The sequence below is a fragment of the Perna viridis genome, chromosome 7 (genome assembly GCF_037379345.1).
Source record: "Perna viridis isolate PV_CMFRI_1.1 ecotype Kerala chromosome 7, ASM3737934v1, whole genome shotgun sequence".
Classification (NCBI taxonomy): Eukaryota; Metazoa; Mollusca; class Bivalvia; order Mytilida; family Mytilidae; genus Perna; species Perna viridis.
In genome coordinates this window covers 8,609,792-8,627,581 of record NC_142451.1, presented here as the reverse complement: position 1 = coordinate 8,627,581, position 17,790 = coordinate 8,609,792, and the positions used below count along the sequence as shown (strand labels likewise).

At 32.7% G+C, this 17,790-nt stretch overlaps 1 protein-coding gene across 1 annotated transcript; it reads left to right on the top strand.

Annotated features, from left to right (window-relative positions):
- The first annotated feature begins 6,033 nt into the window (after nucleotides 1-6,033).
- Nucleotides 6,034-17,777, top strand: LOC148611196 (serine/arginine-rich splicing factor 10-like). The gene is made up of 9 exons (XM_088591466.1): nucleotides 6,034-6,154; nucleotides 10,085-10,191; nucleotides 12,487-12,588; nucleotides 13,096-13,201; nucleotides 14,124-14,147; nucleotides 14,742-14,777; nucleotides 15,803-15,832; nucleotides 16,111-16,158; nucleotides 17,514-17,777. Exons 1-9 carry the CDS (start codon nucleotides 6,057-6,059, stop codon nucleotides 17,569-17,571), a joined length of 609 nt encoding a protein of 202 aa, XP_088447592.1. The 5' UTR covers nucleotides 6,034-6,056; the 3' UTR covers nucleotides 17,572-17,777.
- The last annotated feature ends 13 nt before the right edge of the window (nucleotides 17,778-17,790 follow it).

The window sequence follows — 17,790 nt, the reverse complement described above, 5'->3', positions numbered from 1 at the left end:
AGGCCCCCAGTGAGTCATTGCATAAAACCTTTATTACATCTTTAAAATGTGTGTTTTTATTTTTGTTACTTTTTCCGAAAGTACGCAACTGCGTATTTGCGTATAGGCAGCTACGCCCCTGCCTTAGATACATGATCCTTTCAACTAGCTAAAAGTTATTCCACAGACACCTATGTGTCATGTAAAACCTCTTAGTTTGTGGATACAAAGTTCCAAAGACACGTACATTAACATAGCCGTAAACGATACAGACTTAGACAATAACATCAACAATCGTGTCTTGTGCAGGAACATTAGCCTTGCACCTACAGCTCTATTGTAATAAGATACAAATGGCCAAAATAGTTAAATAAATTAAAAATTATTCAGAAAAAAGCAATAACACCATACCAAAAATGACACAATTCCCGAGAAATGCAATAATTCCTATGTCATAGTCTATGCTAATTTTCATTTTTATTTCTCATCTTCGGACTTCTGATGTAACTTCTGTGTGTCTGTTTTCCATGTCTGGTCTTTGTCCCTGGATTACATTCTTTTGATTACCGCTATAACCTTGGTTCCCTTGATTACTCTTATATACAAATACACGGTACAGGAGGTGATAACGTCTGGATGGTTTCGGGGGTTATATTACCCCTTTGAAAAAATGGCCAAAATATGAGCCTTGAGCCCCTTTTCTTTAAACGAGTTTGTTTATCGGAACCACCTCCCCTATTATCCGCCAGGGCCTGCAAGAAATATCTGATGACAGCTATTCCAATTGGTACTCAGCATTCCTCTTCATATTTCAATTCTATGATTGAAGTCTATTTATAATCTTGCAGGGTTATATTTCTAGCTTAACATCAAATAGTTTATTATGCGTCTAAAAATAGGCATCTTTGATATATCTACACCGAATGACTGGTTTGATCGGGTAAATGTATAGAAATAAACAGGAACTGATAAAAGTTCAGAGGTCAACTATTTTTAATTGGATCGTTGTTAATGCAAACCAAATTAATAAAAAGCATATTTAGTTCGCAATAAAAAGTTGTTTATACGATTTGTTTATTTGGCGCAAATAACATGAGTTGAATTTGATAATAAGAAATACCTACAAAGGTGACCTAATTATCTGCATTTAAATCTTAATGGAATATGCTAAGTGGGACTACTTACCTGCGGAAGTGTAAGGGAATTGAAGACGCTATCAAGCTTTACAAATCTAAAGGCTCTGGCGACTGTTATATTAATTCTGATCGTCGATCTAAATTGATGAACTATTAAAAAAAACCGAGACGTCGAACCATCTATCATCTATGCCCCTTGTGCCTGTTACTTTGCTAGTTGGATTTTGCAAGGTATGCATTTTTTGTAATTTGTATCCACGATCCTTAATCTCTTTTTTCTTACATAACCTTCAATTCATAAAAAATATTTAAATAAAACGTACTTCCATTTTTTACAACCTTTTCCGAAAAAATATTTTTTCCTCAATTCTTCTTTCAATACTTAATTCATTTTAATTTTCTTATATTTTTTAATCTTCCGTTCAAAAGTATAATTTAAAAATCTTGAATTCATTTTCTTGGCACTTTTTGGAATATATTTACATTCATTTTTATTTCACCTTAAATTTAAAAAAAACTCCACTCCTTGACTCTATTCTATATTGCTTCTTGCCGCTGATTAGTGAGACCGTTCAGGGTTATTCATTCCATTTCTTTTGAAATATTCAAGTTTAATTTTTTTTAACCTACATTAATTTTTATCGCTTGATGTAGTGCTTTTTGATATCAAGTTTCAGGTCCTTGTAGTGGGGACAGGACTGTAACACTTGTCTTGCAAAAATGGAATAAGTATGACTTCTTGGTCTTGGTTTTACTCATTTCTTTTAAAGACTATTTATTAATCATTATCATATTCCTCTTGCAAAGTCGTGGCATATAGTGGTAAGGGTGTCCGTCCTTCCTTTCTTAAATTCCTGCCGCTTTGCAGTGGGTTACTCATCTCTTATCTCGTAATCATCGTAAAGCACCGAATGGGATTCAATGAAACTTTCACAGATTTTTTCAATCGGAACTCCTCAATCTTTCTAGTTACACATTTTTTTAGTATAGCGGAAGTGGACCAGTAGTTTGAGAATTTTCATTACACATTCTCACTGTACAGCTCTTTTTTCATATTTTGATCAAAATTATTTTGGAGGTCAAAAGGTTCACGTTATCAAATGGGGGAGTGGGGGTATCAAGTTAGTAAGCTTTCATCGAAGTTGTTTTTATAGTTGACATAAATGATTTTCCTTTAAAATAGTGACTTTGTTATACACGGATTCGGGTAAATTTTCCCGCTGTTCCCCTTTGAGGCGTGTTAGCCATTTTTCACATCTTCAATGGTTTGAAATAATACAACAAATTCTACTAATCCATATTTTCTCCTGATTTTCAGTTTCACCACGAAATATGTACATTCCTGAATTCCTTTAAATTACATTGCCCCGGTATTTGTAGTGTTTCAATCTCGGCATTTGTATTTATAGTCGTGTTTCATATTAACAATAAACATAAGCACATATTAAAAAGTTTTTTAACGAGCTTTATAGCGACTTATACATGAAATTATAAATATAAACATAAGATATACATTTTTATGCACAAGTATTAAAACATATAAGTATGCAGACACATATAGATTAAAAAAAAACAAACAATACAAAATAAGCATGCCAAAGAAATAATTTTTGTTTATAGTGGTGTTTCATATTAACAATAAATATAAGCACATATTAAAAAGTTTTTTAACGAGCTTTATAGCGACTTATACATGAAATTATAAATATAAACATAAGATATACATTTTTATGCACAAGTATTAAAACATATAAGTATGCAGACACACATGAATTAAAAAAAACAAACAATACAAAATAAGCATGCCAAAGAAACATAAAGTAAAAATAAACATGTAAAACGCACTTAGTAGAAGCCCTATAAATCTAAAACAGTACATGCATGAATATAAAAGCATCAAACAGAAAAAGCAAATTCCATATGATATTAAGCACCGAAGATTTTTGCGTCCATCTTACAACTTTTGGCCAATTTCCCGCAGAACGACAGCTCGGAGAGTACATATATGGCTGTTCGGAGGGAATATATGCTTGTCCAGTCATCTTACTATGGCTCCATAATAACGTAGAATTGTACGCTCCCGAAGGGAGCGTTTATGGTTGTATTATCAACTTGGTTCTGTATATTTATGGCAAGAAAAAGCGTCAATATTCGGTTTGTACCTGCATTAGTGTATACTTGAATATGTGCGATTGAGAGCCAAACCAGTCTCGGAAAATATCTGCTAGTTTCGATAATTAAATACAAATAGAATCATATCTTTTCAGGCGCGTAGCTGCCGTTAGGCAAAAAAGCTTTTGCCTGCACTTAATTTTGCCATTATTTTTGGAGATAAAATACATCCAGGAGAGGCATAAATGATGCTCTAAAACGCTGTTTCCCCTGACCCCCTAGAAGGTCTCCGCCCTTGACCTGCTGGGGGCCTTAAGCGGCCCCCAGACCCCCTGCCGTAATTTTGCCTACACTTCAATTTGACCTCAGCTACGCGCCTGCTTTTCCAAGATAGGGTTGGCTTTATAGTCTGCAATATGGCGGCCAGATGTTTACGATAATTAAGTAATCAACATTACCCATAATTCTCGGGTCATAAAAATTGCGAAACGAAAACGAACGAAAACGAAACGTAAATAATCGATAAAAGAAAGAATCGAAACGAATCAATTCGATGAAATTGATCAAATCGTTATAAAAACATAATTAAACTATTCAAAATGAAACAGAATGAAGCGAAACTAAATGCAACAAAAGAAATCTTTTAAGACCTTTTGCAAATTATATAAAACATAATAAATCAGTGCCGAACAGTTCGACCCAAAGAAATTTCGGACCATGACCAACAATAATTCCTTATGAATGCCGGACATTTCGGCCAATAGACATATCGCTGCTACAATTAGTATAATGCTTTAGGACAAATATATATATCATTACAAAATTTACCATACTTGAAGGTTATAAGTATAATATTTCAAATAAGAGCTTACAAAAATTATCAAAGTTGTTTTTAATTAATGTTTCTTCGGGAGCGTTTAAAGGTTTCACCTTCATCATATTACAAGTGAACAGTCTGTATAAGAGTGCTAAGTTAATGAAGTCTATTCTATAGCATTCCGTTTTGAATTTTAAATTGACATTATATACATTGATAAAGCCAAGCATGGCGTTGCATATTGTCTTGCAGTTTATACTCGGCGTCATATGAATAAGATACTGTTAAAATTTGAATAAAAATATTTTCTACGATTTTATTGACACCTACCATCGTTTAAATTGTCTTAGATGACTTGCTCATTCGTTTAGCCAAACGGCTTCTCGCTAAACATTGAATCGTTAAATTCCGGTGAGATTTTAATTCTCGGCATTTGATACATCGCATCTACCCAAAAGAACTTGAGATAAAGGATACTACAGACACTGTGAAGTCAACCTCATATCTTGACCTACACTAAGAAATCGATGGTAGAGGAAAACTATTGACAAAACTTTACGACAAATGTGATGACTTTTCATTCAGAATTGTCAACTTTCCTTTCATCTGTGGTTCCTGCGTATGGAGTGTTCATATCACAACTCATACGTTATGCCAGAGCTTGCCGAAACTACGCAGACTTTTTGTATCGAGCTAGAACTCTAACAAATAGGCTTCTGGAACAGGGTTATGTTGCTACAAGATTGAAGTCATCACTACAGAAGTTTTATGGTCGTCATCATGAACTCGTGGATTGTTATGGTGTATCCATCAGCACCATGAAAACTGATTTATTCAACGGGTCATGGTTTTCCTTTCCTCGTTTGTCTACCCCGGATTTGATTTTTTATGAGCAACTCGGTGGGTGTTTCTAGAAAAGCAGAGGACGCTTACCCTACCGGTGCACCTGGTCCATGCTCCCAGTTTTTAGTGGAGTCCGAGTTGCTCATTTACTTTTGTTACTTTGTATGTATGATTTTAGTTACTTTATGTTCTTTGTTGTGTATGCCTGTTTTCCATGTGTGGTCTTTGTCCCTGGATTACATTCTTTTGATTACCGCTATAACCTTGGTTCCCTCGATTACTCTTCCAATATTTACATTGTCAAAAGTCGGCCATATTTACAGTGGTCGGGTTGCTAGGAGATGTTTGTCCAAAAACCAAAGTACCCATAATGCATTTCGGCGTAAGTTCGGATATCTCGGATTTATTTTAGGTGAACAACGTACAATACCGAGAAGTTGATTAAGCAGTCGATTGTCACCGGAGTTCGACGGGAACTTACGAACTTCGTTTGTAAACAAATCGTCCCGTTGAAACCAAAATGGCGGATATTAGTATGGGATTTTCCCGTAAGGATTTGTTACCAACGATTTAAGCCAATAAGCAAATCGTTGGTACTAACACGTCATGCATGTATGGGAACTATTTTCAGATTAAATACAAGAGAGACAACTCTAGCGGTAAGTCCCGACGGTTTAAAAAGTAGAGCTTCAATTCGAAAATGTGCTGTATGTGACGTCGAGTATAGTTAATTCTTTTTCGTTTTTGTATTTTATTGTGGTTTAGTTTAGTTTCGCAGTTTAGCAGTGCCCAATAATTAACATTAAATAGTAACTATAAAGTGTGAAAAACCGATACGAAATGAAATGAAACGAAATTAATCGAGTTGACAATTTATTTCGTATTATTTTTTTGTTTCGGTTTCATTTCGTTTCGATTTGATTCGTTTTGATTTCGTTTCGCATTTTACAGGTACCCCGGTTTGGAGAACAAGGGCAATATTGAGCAATATCTCGACCCTAAGATATGCTATGTCGGCTTTACTAGATAGATTGCATATGAAGTAGACATATAATGTCTTTAAAATATCTTAAAGTAAACTTTCTGAGATTATTAAGTCGACTTGTCGTGACATGGCAGAAATTAGCCTCCGTAGGGACGAAATAATTTTACTACGGTTTTGATAACGCATGCGCAATAAACAGGAAATCGTGGAAGAAAAAATGTCTCGTTACTCAAGGCCACCGAATTCCTCTCTATTTGTGAGAAATGTGTCTGAATCAGCAAGGTTATTTTTCTAGCCATCTTATTTATCTTGTTTGAAGTTCGTCGTTTGAACGCAACTGGGAATTCGATTAAAACCACTGTCAATTCTGTTGAAATTGCTAAACACGCACAGCAGCACACGTGCTACTGGCGTACTGCTAGCAGCGAAATCGTAGCTCTTGATCTTTTTTTCTTTTGATTTTGCGATCAAGACTTAAGAAAATACAAAAAAAAATTAGTTAGATCTACGTTTCGCAGCTACACACGTGCGTACTTATGCCCTTCTATTTAATTATCACTTACACACTCCTAGTCCTGTACATCTGGGACACTTGATATTGTTTTGTTTGGTGCCTCCTTCCCTTTGACATATTAAGATTGATTTTTAAAAATGTCTCGGTCAGTGCAAGAATACAACTAACTAGCTCCCTGGTCCTGTCTACATGTCCAAAATCGGATTCAGATTGACATTAATTTGAAGTTGTGCCTTTCATTTAGGGAGTCGGTATTTCGGGTATCCCTAGCCCAAGCTCAAGGTGAAAATGATTTTTGCCGATATATTCTTTAAAATGAGGTAAATTTCTTAGATTTTTTTTTAAAGAAATGTCTATGATTACAATATGAATGTATTGACATATTCAATTTAATGTATCGAAGAAAATATGTTTCATAGTGGGTATTTTAGGTATCCTGTCTCGGGAAAGGGAGGTAACTCGATCTAAAATCTACCTAAATTAAAGAGTGCAATTTCTGATGATAAACAAATCAAAGTTGTCTCTTTAAATTGTTTTTGCTATTATATGAATTGATGAATTTTTCACAGTATAATATCTTAGTTATTAGTTTTATTTCTATTTATTATATATTTATAATAAATTTTCATTTTTTTGGTTATCATTTAAACCCATTTATGTACAATTACAACATGAAGAATTACCCCCACCTGAAAATGCAGTAAACAGAAAATAATAGTCACTGAAAGTAAATGGCTTCCTTTGACTTAAAACATAAAACTCTTGTTTTCAAATTTCACATATTATGAAATAAGTTGTTTTTGTTTGTTTTTGGTTTTGTGTTTTTTTTAATTGATTGTTTGTTTAAAAATTAAACCTGCAACTCTTCAGACAACAATATACATTTTTACCAATATGAAAATATAAATTTTTTAATTTCAGAATTAAATACAAATTTTTATCATTTACAGCCGATGTTTTCCATAAAAAAAAATAACTTATAAACTCTGACTTTATTTCCTTATTTCAAATCCACCATGCGGGTAACGACCATTGGGTTATTTCAATAAAAAAGATGTCTGATCCAGTAGTGTACATATTGGACAGTTCGAACAGAAGACACAAAGTACAGCAGCAAGTGAATGGTGTTGATTGTGGTGTTTTTTCCATTGCTTTTGCAACAGAGTTTTGTTTCAATGGTTACACTGGACGTGGAGTATTAAACTTCGATCGAGATCAACTGAGACCCCATTTGTAACAATGCATATCAACGAAAAAGTTTTCTCCCTTTCCTAAGAAGTCAATTTATATACATTAAAAACTAAAACTTGGACATCTCAATTCCACTGGAAATCAACTGTTCTGCAAACTGTCGATTGCCAAATTTATATAATGACATGACAAGCTTCAATGTTTGCAGCAAATATCCAACGAAACTCGGTAAATTGGATATTGCACTCTTTTAGGTAGATTTTTGATCGAGTTACCTCCCTTTCACGATGTGGGATACCTAAAATACCCATTTTGATACACATTTTCTTTGATACTTGAGAGGAAAATTCTTATCACATTAAATTGAATATTGCTATACATTCATATTGTACGCATAGACATTTCTTGTAAAAATCTTAAGAAATTTACCTCATTTTAAAGTAAATATCGGCAAAAATCATTTTCAGCTCGGGGAAGTTAAGCTCGGGCTCGGGATACCCAAAATACCAACTCCCTTTCATTTATATTATGGAAGGCATTTGCCTTAAGTGTGAGAGAAGCATTGAGTTGATTCCCTTTGAAATAAAATGGATTTCATGTCATTTAATTATCATTTGTACAAAATTTCATTAAGGATAATCTGGCAAAAGGTGTTCCAAATATTTGTAATTTTATGGAACAGTTTCAGGTTGGGCAAAGTAACATGTGGATCTTTGTAATGTTTGGTTTAGCAAGTGTGTTGACTACACTTCTCAGTGGCAACCATTTTTTCTATTTTAGTAGCCCAGCTGGTGAATTGCAAAAAAAAATTATTGTGAACAAAAGTTGTGGTCGGAGTTTTAACTTACCATTCGAAATGTAGCATCCCTAGTTAAATTTTATTGGTAACCAGTTCTAATAATACTTAAATCGTCCATAACCAATGTCGGTTTCTTATTTAGAATTGCTTATTAATTTCTGCATCCAGTATTTCGTAAAATGTTGAATTTATTTCTGGGGAATTTTGTCAGAAAAAGTCTGGGCTAATTGATTTTATAGTTTACAGTGTGAGAAACCACCGCTTGCCAGCTTGCCAAATATAAATATATGTGTAATTTGGCGAGTTCTCATTAGGTTACACTCATCAATTTGGTGACCATCATTTTATTGGCGAGTTCCAAGGAAAGTTAAGCAGCCAACAGGTTATATAGTAAAACATCCTTTAACATCATACATCAAAAATATGTTCCCTACATTTTAAGAAGTTTAGCTTGAATATGTCAAGTGAATTTTGGCATGATATGCACAATTTTATTGACTTGTAAAGCATTGTTTACGATCTGCCATTTTAATTTCCAGTAAACGGGATGTGCCAAAACCTATGTGACGGTCCCGATCTCGTATTAGTATTCAAACGAAATTATCTTGGTAATTTAAGATACGTTACCTTGCAAATTAGTTGTTTATTGTCAAAATAAAAATGAACAGGAAGCAAATCATCAACATTTTCTTGTTTGATAATGATGAATCTGTTGAAATAAAAAGTACATGAAAAGATAGTTGAAGAAAGGCAGAAGATAGTCAAATCCAAGAGAAAGCAGATAATAGTAAAAAAAGCACAGAAAAAACCCATTAAATGTGAAGAGCATAGAAATTTTTTGGCTAGTTGAATTTCTATTTGACTAGCAAGATCAGTATTCCACTAGCCAGAATGGCAAGTTGGGGAAAAAATGGATTCCCACATGGAGTTTAGTAGCCCAGGTGGCTACTGGCTGCAAAAAGTTAATCTTGACCCCTTAAAGATTATCAACATTTTTAGGTGCCATTTGTTAATAAAATTATTTGAATTTTTTTCATGTTAAGGGGCCATTTTCTATCAGAAGGGATAAAAAGCCCCTAGCCCTCTGCCTTCCCAACCTCTGTGAAAAAAATATAGACAACTTTTTATACATTGAAGAGGGATCTGATATTGAAATATAATCAGTGAACTTGCATAGGTCCCTTACCTGATAAGCGTTGGTACTGGGAAGAAGGGTAGGTATAAATTTTCCAACAAAGGGACAAATGCCAGGCTAGGAGTTTTCTTTTATCATGCATTTGTCATAACATATTAAGAAGCATTCAGTTTTTGAGCTTTTGCAAATATAGCTTTCATATGGTAATCATGTAAGTCTCCAGGTGTGTATATGTACACTGTACAATGTATTGAGGGATTTGAATGCTAAAACATTTGTCCTTGTAGTCCAGTCTGTGACTTTGACCACCAGTCAGATGTCCTATACTAGAAGATTTCAATTTGGACTAGTAATTTTCTTTTGTCTACTGGTCCAATCAGACTAGTTGAAAAAATAAATACCCTCGTCTTTTTTCCTTTATTCTAACAATTCTTTTAGTTTTAATGGACAGATTGTAATGACTACTTGCTTTTAAAGTGTTCGTTGCAGAATGTTGTGCATATATGTATGTTTTATTTGGCTTACTAAATGTATTCATGTATATATTGTAATTGTTATATTTATTTAAAACAGAGAAGAGGACTTTAGGGCAATGTTTGGTAAATATGGGCCTTTGAAAGATGTTTATATTCCTTGTGACTACTACACCAGACAACCGAGAGGATTTGCATACATACAATATCCTTACAATTTTATATATTTTTTCCTTAAAAGCCAGAGCAAACAATGTATTTTCAGAGTAACACTGAAAAGTACTACATGGATAAGTAATAATAAACTTTCATCTACAGTTGAAGTTCCTTCCCTTGAACTGATATGGCTGAAACACCCAGGATTTCTTGAACACAATGCAAAGTACCTAACTTTTTTCCTGTATAATCAATAGAAATAACTATTTTTCGGACTTCGATTATTTGAACTCACAAACTGGTCCATTTGGTAATAAATCTTAGAGAAAAGCCCTCACTAACTCATACTCATCAGTCATATTGTTAACTTTGATAATAAAGGGTGTGAAAAACTGAAACCCTTTCATTAATCGAAGTGTGATTTTAATAACAGGTGATGATTAAGACATCATTAATTACATATTTTAAGTCTTGCATAGTACTGATTAAATTTTTAGAACATTCTGAAGTTGGTTGGCATGTTGAAAGCAACAAAGAAAATTAGATGAAAACAAATTATTGACCAAGAAACTTGAAAATCTGAAAGTTCTTTTTTTTAATTTTTTTTTTATAGTAAACACAGCATTTTTAATGCCCACAAATCACCATAACCTTTGGCAGTGAATGGTAATTATCCAAGAACTAACAAACTTTGTGAAATAAGCAACTTCTAACATTTTAGTCAGACTCAGATTGGCAACGAAAAAGTCTGGAAGTCATTGAACTTCAATTTCTTGTACTCCCGATAACTCAAACACATTTCTATGGTCCCTTGGAGATCGAGCTACTAAGGTTTGACTCTACGTAAATACATGTACATAAACGAAAGGGATTGAGGAAAAATGAGTTTACAAAACTTGACCAATTTTAGCCCTCAACTTGAAATTTGAGTAGAAGTGTATGTATCTTATTATGGACAATTTTTGTGAAGTAATTATCAGTCAGTCGATGAACATTTTATTTTGTAGATCAAATACAAAATGTAGATAAATGTACATGCATGTACATGTATATGTATAAAGTGTCTTACAGAATGAACTACATATAATTTGATGCTTTTTCTTTTTCTTAGAAATTCTGTCAATGTAAGAAAAAGACAAAGAATTCTTGGTGCTATCAACATATATGCTAGTCTAATTCACTTAAAAGACACAGATCAAAGACATGTACTTGGCCGAAAAAAAGATAAAAAAAGACTAAAGAAAAGAATTTTGTTCACTTTAAAAGACCAAAGAAACCTTTAAAGACAAAGATCTGTTCAAAGTAAAGATTATGGTATTTATTAAAAGATGAAAGAATCAACAGGTCACAGAGCCACATAATGTACTAAAAAAGGCAAAGATAAAGAAATGGTTGGACAGCCTAAAAGATAATAATGGGAATGATTTGTTAATGAGTTGAACAGACTTCCCACATTATATAGTATTCTGAATCATCTTATTTTCATTGGTCCATCATATTCATTTTCTGGTACACTGCAACTCACTTTTCATTGATTGAAGATCATATTAAAAAATTTAAAAAAAAAAAATTTTGATCATTTCCTGAACCAAAATATTTAAAGAGTACAAAGCAGTCTAATTTCATTAGTTTTATTTAATAATTACAGGATGAATCTTGCTTCATGGATTTGGGTTTCCAACAAAAGACTAGCAAGTTTCTTCACAACATCAATAAAAAAATTTCCAAAATTTTGTATTGTTTTTCAATACATGTATTACATCTAAATACAAACAAATGGTGGCTGATTTTTGTCTTTTATGAATAGTTTCACATCATTTATTTTGGGGCCTTTAATGGCTTGCTTTATGGTATGGGTTTTGCCCATTATTGAAGGCCATGTGGTAACCTGTAGAAGTTTAATTGTTCATTCCTTTGCTCTTGATGGATGACTGTCTGTTTGAAATCATACCACATCTCCTGATTTTATAAATAACCTTTTATTTGGTTGTATCAACATTAACATCTACAATCTTACTACAGAAAACTAAAAGAGAAGGGCACCCACAACTTTATGTATCTGCGGGGAACACTAGAACAGATATGTTTTCTCTTTATGGTTTCAGTTTAGTTCTATGAATTTTGACTGCAAATTATGCTCTAAGAAATGTGAATCTCTCCATAATATCTTTGTTAAAATGGCACCAAGTTGAAGATTTTATGTCTCATTTTCATAAAATACAACTATAACTACACTTTGTCTTAAAGTAGCATAAACTGCTAGTTCCATGTAATTAACCATGCATGACATTTTTTTATACCTTGATATGTACTGACTTGTGAAATACTCCTTAACCAAAGTGACATTTGAAGACTCTAGAGATGCAGATGATGCTTTATATCATCTAGACAGAACCAGATATAATGGCAGAGATTTAGAAATTGAATTTGCAAGAGGAGATAGGAAGAGTAAGTGTTTCCTTCTGATACTTTATCTCCCTTTGATATGTACTATAATACAGAAATTAGTTAAATAATTTGAAGAAGTTGACAAAATGTAGCTGTCTTGCACAAGAAAGAAGTATTGTTCAACTCAATTACTCACAAAAAATTAGAGCTTCTCCAAAAATGATCAGAGAAGGAGTAGATATTAGTGGGATGTGTCTATAGAAGACATTGACAAATTTATTGAAAAACTGGTTATTAGTGAGTTGTCAAGTTGTGTCTTTTAAAAGTATGCTTATAATCATCTTTTGGATCATTTTTAAAAGAATTCATATATATGATTTTATTTTTTCTTCTTGTAATAAATAATGAAGCACAGAACACCATCTAACTACATGTGGTCATCAACATGTACTCCCAGTTATATTTTACATTTGATAAGATACATTTACATGCAATATTTACAAGATCTGTTCCCAAATCTCTTGTCTGTCCTAATTTTATTTTTTTGTTGGTAATATTACTTTATAGCTCCAGGACAAATGAAGGGCAAAGATCGAAGATCTTATGGTTCTCGATATGACGACCATTATGACAGGCGGAGGTCCCGCAGATCTTACAGTAGAAGTCCAAGAAGGTACTTCACTAGATTATAATTGATGTCATGTAAACACATTTAAGTTATTTGTGAAAAGTAAAGTGTTGTTTTGTTTGTTTACATTTTGTAGAAACAAACAGGCAATCAAAAGGAGTACAGTGTACTGGCAGTGTTAATTAAAAGGAGTATGGTGTACTGGCAGTGTTGATTAAAAGGAGTACTGTGTACTGGCAGTGTTGATTAAACGAAGTACAGCGTACTGTCATTGTTAATTAAAAGGAGTACAGTGTACTGGCAGTGTTAATTATAAGGAGTACATTGTACTGGCAGTATTAATTAAAAGATGTACAATGTATTGGCAGTGTTAATTAAAAAGAGTACAGTGTACTGTCATTGTTAATTAAAAGTAGTACAGTGTACTTGCAGTGATAATTAGCTTATATTTATTTTATAGACAAGTCAATTTGAGCTTTGCTATTACCTACTATTTGTACTTCAACTGTTTCTCTTGTTATCATCTTTATTCAACAGTCTCAATACAATGAGAGATTTTGCCAAACATGAGACTTAAAATTTGTCTATAACAGTCTTCATAAACTGACATTATTACAGTTGGACTGAAAGAAACTTGTTTACCAGAGGTTAAAAATTATTTCAGTGCTCAATCTATGAAAGAACCACAACTCTAGTTAAAATCTAGTGCCATTCAACACTGATATACAGTAAAAGCTATGCCAGTCAAGCATTTCTTGAACATTCGGTTGACATTTGGTCCAACAATTTCTGAAGGACTTGTGAGGACTGCTATTAATTGTACAAGTTTGATAAGCCCTACAGGCACTAGATGTATACACTTAAATGACTCATTCTTTAGAAATAGTCAGTTAAAATATGGTGAATGTATATATAAAGAAACCTCAAATTGATTGTTTATTGATATTTTTTTATCTGTATTTTTCAGGCGAAGATCATACTCTCCAAGGAGGTAAGATGGTGCTTGTTAAAATAATTGTATTTCTACCTACAAATCTATCACCTAACAGACTTTGCTTGATAAGAACAACAAATGCATTAATGAGGCTGATATTGTAAGAATCAAGATGCATATAAACAATGCTTATTTGTAATCAGATACTTCAGTGGTTGCCTCATGGACATTTTCCCACAGGCACTCCCTGGTGTCACTATTGCAGTAGTGTTTGAGAGACAAACAATAATGAAGCCAGTGTGTATGAAAATGTCCATGAGGCAATCGCCGGATCATGGATTATATCGTTCATAATTTAGCTCAACCAGAAGTTGTTTCTCATGGCAAAAATCATGTAGGCAATTCATTGATAACTGGTTGGTCTGAAGTAATAGTAGTGTGCCACATCTTTTTAGGGGATTAAGATTTGTGAGCTAGAGATTCATGCATATCAGGTGAACAAGATATTTAATACAAAGAAGGGTTTGTTTGACCTTCCTGTACTAATTGAAAAGCTAAAATGTAACCTTCAATGGACATTCAGACAGAAACCATCTCATTACCCATGCCTGTCCCAAATTTCTTAATTCTGTATTTTTGTATAAATTGCAGATCAAGAAGGTCAAGATCTAGGACACCAGATAGAAGGTTTGTGCTTAGATTTCAATTGTGATATTTTATAGCTTATTGTTTTTGTCAGCTTCATTGATAGTTTAAAATGCATCCAGTATGCACCGTTATTGATTTCAGAACCAATAAAAGGAATGAAAGAGATTGAAAAGGTGATTAAAAGATATTGCTGGTTGAGTAGTAGTCTGTTAAAAAAAAATTAGGAATATACTTTTTAATAGAATTCAACTCTTTTGACCTCGAAAAATGTAAGATATAACTTTTATTGGTATTTAAATACTCATTGCATATTTATCCCTAATAAGAAAAAATGATGTGTTAATATTTCTAAAGATCTTTCATGAAAACTGTTGGTTTCTGAAAAGATCAAAATACTACATTTATTTCACCTGCCTGCCAGTTGCTTGTCAATCCATTATGTCTCTAGTTCAGATTTGCCTTAAGTCTTTTTTTGTGCCACATCACCATGAATTTTCAGTCCAAGAAATAAGGCTTGTAAACTCAATTTTCAGTCTGTTTTAACCCTTGATTTGCAATAAGTTTGTAGCAAATATAACAAAACCATACTTAATGTTGTGGGTTGTTTGCTTAAGTCATGTGTTCTTTCCAAGAAATGAACATGGTACATATCATGATCTGCAGTAAAAAATAATGTGTAATTTTATCTGCCTTGCCTGGTAGGGCTTATGATTGAATTCCCTATTGATGAGGTGATGAACAATTAATGAGTAACTGGTCATTAACAACACCAGACTTTGAAAAACAAAACTTTGGTTGGTTTGTTGTAATAAGGCAAAAATTCAAAAGATGTGTTTCTTATTACTCTACCCACCCTTTTTTCAGCTAACTTAGTGTACCCAGAAGTTTTCTTTATCACTTTTCAATAAGCACTGTTGAAGTAAGAATGTATCTCCCATAGACAGTGTAAAAAAAGTTTAAAAAAACACCTTTCTACCTTTCTTCAAACGTATAATAGGAAATGCTCACATTTTTTGTGTGGCCTATATGGTCTACAAATTCTTGAACAATATTTTATTTTGTAGGAGGTCAAGATCAAGGTCATATGACAGAAGGTGAGTAGATATAATAGTATTACAATTCATGAAATAGTTTGGGACTGATTGAAGTTGAATGAACTTGAAAAAAGAAAGGTTTGAGCACTGAATTAAGATTCAAGAGCTTATACTTTTGATTATTACCCAATCTATGTAAGATTTTCAAGACTTACCACAAAGGAATTACGATCTTTTTCACTCAGATAAATTCATTTAGAACTGTTTCAGTAAATAATCAGCAGAACATCTACTTTTTTGTATTTAAGGATGATGAAATATTTTTGTTATGTTTTTAGGAGATCCTACAGTAGATCAAGAAGTAGGTCATACGACAGACGTGACAGGTAAATTAACTTATTTTGATATATCATGGATTTATCTAGGATCTCAGATTCTGTGAAACCGAGGCATTCCCAATGAGAAATAACTCCTTTGACTCTTTTTTTCCCCTATTGTCACTAGTAAAATTCTACTTCATCCTGAATTTAACTAGCTTGGCTCAAAATACTTTTAAAAATAATTTGTGTAATAACATTATTCTCACCATATATTGACTTGTTAAACTCTTAAAAGAGTAATCAAGGGAACCAAGATTCTAGCAGATATCAAAAAATGTAATCCAGGGACAAAGACCAGACATGGAGAACAGACAAACACTACAAAGAACATGCAGTAACTAAAATAATACATACAAAAGAACAAAAGTAAATAAGCAACTTGGACTTTACCATAAAATGGGAGCATGGACCAGATGCACCAGTAGGGTAAGTGTCCTCTGCCTTTCTAGAAAGAAAAGTTTGGAAACGTATAGGATCGTTATCTTTTCTGGGTAAGGCTGAACAAGTGAAAACAGTTATGTGTGACAATGGCATGTGACATTAATATAGTCAAAATTTAATCAAGTTATGATTTTTTTTAAATGTAATATTAAAGTTTTGTCCAAAAGAAAAAATACTTTGTTTATGAGTTCAAAATGTGAAGAGTTCTGCACAAGCCAAATAAGGACAAATCATGGAAACAATAAAACTTTCTTTATAGTGTACAAACATATATGATATAAAGTTAATTCTTAATTTGAATTGGTGATTTAAGTTTTTCCCAATATTATAGCAGTGCTGATGAAAAATTCCAAAAACTTTCATCCCCTTTTTCAAAAAAGATCTAGATAAACCCCTGTCAATATTAAGAATTCAAAGTAATACCGGTATTGTAAGAGACTTTTCAATGTAAAAATCAGAAGATTACAGGAGACCCAACTTGTAAGGAGCAAGTATTAATTTATTTGCCTACTGCTGTGAAATGATTTACTGACATGTTAATAGTATCCTTCTGTCTGTCTGTCCACTCTTCAAAAATGCTTTTTGGACTTTTTTTTGTGATAGTATGTAATTTTTTATACTATATCTAAAAAAAATATTTGTATTATGATTAAGTGCTGTTATAGTTGTTTATAAACTCTTGATTATCTTGCTATATCTTGAATTATAATTTTAAGGTCTATGATTACAATCTGTACAGGCAACTAAAGTTGTGTCAAAATTTAATCACTATCCAAACTAAGAGCTTTTTCAAGCTTAGTGAATTTTCCATACTTGCCCAACCTAAAGGTTTTGACATTTGTTGTCACAGAGCATTTTACTTTATCTGTTACCAAACAATTTTCTTAATCTTGAAATATGCTTTGCTATTTTTTTTACAGGTCACGATCATACAGCCGATCACCAACAGGTTCACCCAGAGGAAAAGAAACTCCATGAAATTGTCTAAGTTTGTTTTTGGACTACTAACTATGCCAGAGAGGAAATCACTTCACTTCATGTTCATAAGAAGCCAAAAGATTTTACTTCATTTTAGTTGTACAGATATATATATATGATCAGTTCTGACTCAATTTTATTTGCAGAGAACAAAAAACAAAATGTTTTTTGCTGTTATGTTTATTATTAAAACTTTACTGATAAAATTGTAGCTTGTCA